Source organism: Cibotium barometz, chromosome 33 (assembly GCF_041138505.1).
Source record: "Cibotium barometz isolate CiBa-2024 chromosome 33, ASM4113850v1, whole genome shotgun sequence".
NCBI lineage: Eukaryota > Viridiplantae > Streptophyta > Polypodiopsida > Cyatheales > Cibotiaceae > Cibotium > Cibotium barometz.
In genome coordinates, this window is record NC_141078.1 from 10,194,347 (window position 1) to 10,201,643 (window position 7,297).

Here is a 7,297-nt window from a genome sequence, read left to right on the forward strand (position 1 = left end):
AGCGTTAATACATGTTTTTGCTTAGTGATTAAGTCTTTCGATGTTAGCATGCATATGTTACAAAACCCATGCTGAGAGAACTGCTTCTAAGCCGTCATGTTCAAGGATCAGTAAAAACAGAATCCAAGCCATCAAATCGGCTGTCCTTAATCTGCAGAAAATCCTGCAGATCTTGACACCTCAGCAACTAAGGCAGGATATCCTTTCTTGCACAGCTGAGATGTCGGACACTGAGCACTATGCACATCACTGTTAAATCTGTCAGCCCCTCTGCACTTCACTGTTGGATTTGTCCAGCTCTGATATTTTCCATGCTTCTGATGTGTCGGTGTTTATAGCTTCCTTATGGCCAAACTGTCTCTCTTCCACCTATCTGGCCTCTTTTGAGCAAAGTTTTTGAAGCACTTTCCAACTGCTCAACCTCTATAGCCAAGTAAACTTCATAACTACAAATATTATCAGTATGCAACACCTCAAAATTATCTTCATCCCACAACCTTGGCACACCTTCACTTCACCATAAAATAAAAGGCCCTCATCACAGGTAAGCCTGTTATATGCCACTATGCACAATCTTGTGGATGCAGATTGATGAGCAAAGTTGCATGGACATTCTTAGTACCAATCTAGATGGTCCTCATCTATACCAAAACAATGAGAAAACTTGCACTAACACTGCCATAGATCCTTCATGCACCATTTTTCTTCATTTCCTCTCTCATATTTTGCACTTCATTCCATCTACCAGCTGCAGCATATAAATTTGATAACAGTTTGTAGCATGAAGCATTTTTGGGCTCCAACTTAAAGACTTGTCTTGCAGCCCTAGTGCCTCGTTTTATATCACCATGGATTCTACACGCACCAAGCAAGCACAGCCATACTAAGGAGTTCTTTTCAAAAGGCATGGCATTAATCAAGTTCTCTGCATCATCCAAGTGTCCTGCACGACCAAGAAGATCAATCATACACAAATAGTGCTCCAATGTATGCTCTACTCCATAATCTTGCATCATGGAGTAAAAGTAATGCATCCCATCATTGACACGCCCTGTATGGCTTAAGGCACCAAGAATGCTTAGGAAAGTGATTCGGTCCGGCTTGATGCCATCAAGCTGCATCTGATGAAGGTAAGACGTCACTTCCTTGGCGTGCCCACTCTGTGCACATGCTGCCACCATGCCATTCCAAGAAAGCACATTCCTATGTGGCATCTGATCAAACACATAACCTGCATCGTGTAAACTCCCACACTTGCCATACATATTGACAAGGGCAGTTCCTACAATGGTTCCCTCTTCATAGCCTTTCTTGACAATGGCAGCATGGATCAGCTTCCCTTCTTCCAGGGCTGAAACATCCGCACACGCATCGAGGCCAGAAACTAGTGTCAAATGGTTTGGCTCAAAACCATCTCTCTGCATTCTGTGGACAAAATCTAGAGCTTCACTGCCATACCCATTTTGAGCACATGCTGTGACAATGGCATTCCAAGAACACAGATTTCTCTGAGCCATGTGAGTAAACACGCCTTTTGCATCGTGCAGACTCCTACACTTACCGTACATGCTGACAAGAGCAGGCCCCACAATGACATGTCCCTCACAACCAGCTTTCACAATGGCAGAGTGAACTTCTTGCCCTTTTTCCAAAGCTCCAAGGATACTGCAAGCGTCAAGAACACTAATGAAGGTAACTTCATCAGGCTCAACACCATCAAGCTGCATTTGACTATATACTTGTAGGCCTTCCACAATACTTCCATTCTGGGCACAAGCTGCAATCATGGCACTACAGGAAGCCACAGTTTGTTGAGGTATTTGGCCAAACACATTTCTTGCATCATCTATACTCCCACACTTGCCATACATACTGATGAGGGCAGTTCCCAAAAGTGCATCAGTGAAACCCACAATTATGATAAGCGCATAAATTCTATGCCCCTCTTCTAGTTTTCGAAGACATGCACAAGCATCAAGTACAATGAGGTATGTTACGTGGTCTGGCATAATGTCATTGAGATGCATCTGACGGAAAAAAGCTAGGGCATCCTTGCTGTGACCATTCTCAGCACATGCTGTTATTATGGCATTCCAAGAAATCACATTCCGATACGGCATGCTGGCAAACACTGTCATTGCATCGAGGAGGCTACAACACTTACCATACATATTAACAAGGGCGGTCCCAACAACAAGTTGGCCCATGTGTCCACCGTCAACAATGGCAGCATGTAACGCTTGCCCATGTGCTAGGACTCCTTGACTTGCACAAGCATGAAGAGCACACACAAATGTGTAAGAGTCTGGAGTGAAATTGCCAAGTTGCATTCGATGAAAGAGATGAAGAGCCTCCTTGCCACATCCATTCTTGGCATACGCATTGGTCATGATGTTCCATGAGTGCAGGTTAAGCTTAGGTGTGCCATCAAACACAGCCCTGGCATACTCTACTTGCCCACAGTCCCCATACATCTCTATAAGACAATTTCTGAGATAGGTGTTTTGATCATATCCATATGAGCAAAGTGCACCCCAAAATTGATCATCTTCAAAGGTCTCATACTTTGCAGGAGGTGTGATGATTTGAGCATCACTTTCTTTGCATTGAAAAGCCCAATGTACGGATACAGAATTGCCCAGAATTCTTAAGGGTTTGTCTACGTAGCCAACAGTTTTCTCAATTGCAAGAGTGTCTTTCCTTAGCCGTGCCCATGATGAGGAACAGCCTGCGTACCTATCGTGGGTGGATGAAAAACTTAATTCTCTTCTATAAATCGCCCCTTGCATGCCCGGAGACAAGATACCCACCATAGCCAAGCTTCATATTTACCCTTAATTAGCGACACAGAATCGTGACTGACAGTGGGATTCACACTTGGGAGGACGTCGAGGATGCTGGGCGGAAGCTGTGTGGTACACACAATACCCAGGGGAGGAGAAGCTTCCAGCGAGACGCCTGCTACCAGTCCGCAGTAAACCGAGGGTAGTGCAGCTTTTTTTTCACTTGACAATGGGATAGGGTCCTCACACGAATTGCACCATACATGCTCCCAAGTTCCAACTATATGAGTGTGCCATTGGGACCGCAAATCCTCAGGTTGTATGTAGATCACGCACTGTTGCAAGGCTCTTGGTATCACGAGCACGGAGGTATGCAAGGGTAAGAAACCTGGAAGAAATTTAAGTGATCACGCATGCAAATCAAGGAGGGCAATGGCCAATGGCACGGGGTCTATAACTCCGAGGACATCTAGAGCTTAAGTCACTCCTATTTCACCCTTAGTTCATCCTAAGTTTATTCTTCTAGTTTACTCTTAGTTTATTTTTATATCGGATAGTGTAAAGACGTTCCCGATCGCAATGCCTAATTATAGCCATAGATCTCTCTTGGACGACCCCGTGTCATTTAGTGACGAGGGAGGGTGTCTTGTCAATATATGTCCAAAATATTCTTATGTGCGTTTCAATTAAGGTAATTGTTGCTATGAACTTTAATTTGATCATGTGCCTGTAAAGTTGCTTTTTCGAAACAATTTGATTGCCTTCCATTGTATTCAACTCTACGGCCACTCTACAACCATGTTGCAGGTCGTCACTTCTCCGTCATTATTGCATGTTACCTGGGTTACTACACTTATGTCCTTGTTCGTTGATCCCTCTCCTTTTGCATGGATGCTCGAAGATTCAACTAGCATGCTGGTCTGTCTGGTTCCATTCTTGTCTTTTGCCTATGCATCTCTGCTCCGTGTGTTCAATTGGGAGGTTCTAGAGAAGTGATCTCATTGGTTGGTTGTCCATCTCTTCTCCGTGTCCGATTGGGGTGTTCCAGAGCTGCGTTCTTATTGGTCTATGATATGGTGTTTCCTTTCTATACAAAATGGAAGGTACAATGCTTTTCTTGGTTTTTGAAAATTTGTTATAAAATCTTCTTCCTTCTATGTTCTTCTAGCATTGCATTCATGGCTCCCAAAAGAGCTCTTCTGTGTGATACACATGCCCCCTTCCGACATGTATATATTCTCGACAAGAGGAAAGTGTGTCTATGGATTAAAGGGTAGCTGCTCCCACAAGGATAGTAATGCCTCCTAAAGACCTAGGAACCAGCTACCACAGGTCAGGGCAAAAAGAGATTGTTTGAGTTTGGGGAGAAGAAGGTCAGCACAAAGAAGGGGAAGATCCTTATGGGAGGTTCCAGAGCGAAGGAGTGGAGGTGCCAAGTAGCCAACAGATGAAAGAGGATGTGGCTACACTGGGCCGATCCATGTAGCCCAGAAGCTAGAGCAACCAACAGCTAAATAGTTTTGGATATCTATCCGAACTCGAGAAAACTTTCCAATCTTTGAGGATCTTATAGCCCTTCTTGTCACATTGATGAATAGACTGGCCAAAGAGTATGATTAGTTTCGGACATCTATCTGAACTCGAGAAAACTTTCCAAACTTTGAGGATCTTATAGCCCTTCTTATCACTGTGAGGAATCATCCTATGGAAATATGCCGGAGTAGGCCTTCTATGGACACAAGTAGAAATAAAGGTAGATCATCATCTAGAGGACGAGGTGCATGCCATTTTGAAAATAGAAATCATGGACTGCAACAACAGGAGCCTAGTCTACAAACATGAGGAAAAGGTCACTCTAGAGGTAGGGGGAGCTAGAGAGGTTAAGAAGGATGGCAAAGAAATCAAAGTGAAAATAACATGAAGTGATATTATTATGAAAAAACAAGTCATATAGCAAAGGAGTTCTATAAAAGGCAGAATGACATCTAAAGTGGAAAACTGCAGTAAGGAGACTATGCATCTTCAAGCAAGTAGAAGATAGAAGTAAGTAGCTTTTTATGATGCAACATATGCTTAATTCTATGACTACACATGTACAAAACCACAGAGATGTATGGTATGTTGATTTGGGTGCTTCTAACCACGTGATCAGTCATGGGGAGAGTGGTTTAGAGATATATAAAAAATGAAAAAACCAGAGTATGTGCAAGCACATGATGGTACTCGTATCTTATTATGCATGCTAGTAAGGTGCCATTGTCTATACATGATGGCAAAAAGAAGTATCTAGTTGATGTACTTCATGTTCCAAACATTACCAAGGACCTGGTGTCTATTGAACAAATGGTTGAGTCATGTTTGCAAGTGAGTTTTAACCCTATGTCTGTTATATAGAAGATTTTAACAACCAATACTACATGGTTGCAAAGGGAAACATAATTAGCAGAATGTTTACATCTGATGCTTGAAGTGAAGGCTGTAATGTTTACACATGGTATATGTGTGATTATAGACATTGACATTTAGCATAAATGTATCGGTCATGTCAATATTTAGTAGCATTGTTACAAGTTTTCCAAAGTTTAAAGTAGATGGAATAAACAAAGTATGTGAAGCACGCCGATTGGGAAAATAGTCTAAGCATGCATTTTCATATAATAACAATGTGACTCCATTGGATGTGGCATATTTTGATGTTTGGGGGCCAAACAAAATGGCATCATGCCACTATTCTGTATCTTTCATTGTGACGACCACACTAGGAAGGTGTGGATATACTTCATGAAATAGTTGGGGGGGGGGAGAATATTTATCTAATGACTTTAGTGATTTCTAAGAAAGCATGGGATAAAGAGGTATGCCAGCAAAATGGGGTTACAGAAAGGAAGAACATACATATTACAAAAGTTGCATGTGTGTTGATGGAACAAGAAAGGAATACCTCAATATTTTTCGGACTGAAGTAGTAGCGACTATGTTTTATATTATGAATAGAACCCCCACTATAAGAGTTCATGGCATGACGCTTGAACTGTTGTAGAAGTTACCCATACATTAATGAAGGAGAAAGGAATACCTCAATATTTTTTGGAAGAGCAACTACATTACATTATGAAGAGAACCCTGAACAAAATCCCCACCACTGTAGTGGTTCATGGCATAATAACTAAACAAAAAATTATTAGTAAAAAACCAGATTTGGCACACTTTAAAGTGTTTAGATGCATTGCATATGCAAGGTAGAAAAATGTATCTTTATCAGATATTACCTTTGATCAAAAAGGCTATAGATGCTATAACCCCACTATGGTGAGATGTGAGTGACAAGGAATGTTGTTTTTTATGAGATAAATAGATAGTACACACCACTGAAGGATTCCATAGACGGTCATGTAAATAATATTGTGTCTACAATGAATGGAGAGTGGTAATCACATGTCCTTCGGCTGCTGGGAGAGTCCTCTAATAGTGGGTGTATTGTTAGACCTTAGTCAAGAAGGTTGAGTCAAAATGCAATGAATTTTGACACATTATTTGGTGGTACTATAAGTGCTAAAAATTCAATAAATTCACATGTATCACGAAAGGAAAAATAGAAGGTGGATTAACCTTTTATAATGCCTAATGTTTCATCAACAAGTCATTCATTCGTTTCATGGAAAAAGTGGCTCTTAATAAGAGTTTGGGATATCTTGGTTGTTATACCCGGTGTACAAAGAGCCAAAGCAGTGTTAAGAATACTTGGTAGTGATCCATGTATACATTCGTCTACAAGGGTTGGATAGGTTTAAGATATAATGGGTATACATCCCATCATCATACTTATATGAGCAAAGATGTAGGAGGTTTTTTCCCCTGGCTTGTATATACGCCCATCATTCTAGGGCTAACTTATCTTTGTACATTGACACAATCTAATACACTGTGTGTTGTGTGCATTCTTGCTTCTTCTTCTCCAAGCTTTGTGTGCTCCTGCAACCCTAATTCCAACAATTGGTATCAGAGCAAGCATCGGATCCCAGGGCTACGCCGCTAGCACCCTCCGACTCACGTTCTCCGATTGAGATGCGCGCTTGCAGGTCCCTATACTTTGCAGATTGGCCCGTAGGGCTTTGCGTTCTGAGAAATTGCATCTGAGGCCATTTTGGACTCCGTTTTTGCATTACAAGTTTTGTACAAGTGTTTTCGCCATTTTGTGCAGAAATTTTGACATACGTATTCTATTGTGGACCGTGCTACATAGCACGAGTTGTTTTCTATTCAGTCTTTGCTTCATTACAGGTAGCTTTTGCATCAGTTTCAGTCAGTGGCCATGGCTGATAACAGCAATGATGTATTTCGCATGTTGTGTCTGCTGATGAGACAAATTGGATGGAGACAGCAACTACCCACTTTGGGCATACATGATGTAGCATGTTTTGGTTGCAAAAGGAGTGTGGAACATTGTGCAAGGTATGGATGTACGTCCAGGTTCTGTGGATGTGTTCTGTGGATGTAGGATCTGCTGAGGATGT

General features: G+C 41.8%; 1 protein-coding gene across 1 annotated transcript; it reads right to left on the bottom strand.

The window, feature by feature from the left end:
* Nucleotides 1-689: 689 nt before the first annotated feature.
* On the bottom strand, nt 690-2,813 carry LOC147619282 (pentatricopeptide repeat-containing protein At3g09040, mitochondrial-like). Its single transcript, XM_086773419.1, has one exon. The coding sequence runs from the start codon at nt 2,811-2,813 to the stop codon at nt 690-692; it is 2,124 nt and encodes a 707-aa protein (XP_086629545.1).
* Between the last annotated feature and the right edge of the window lie 4,484 nt (nt 2,814-7,297).

Excerpts from the sequence above, each read along its gene's own strand:
- LOC147619282 (XM_086773419.1), bottom strand. The coding sequence starts at position 2,813 with ATGGTGGGTATCTTGTCTCCGGGCATGCAAGGGGCGATTTATAGAAGA.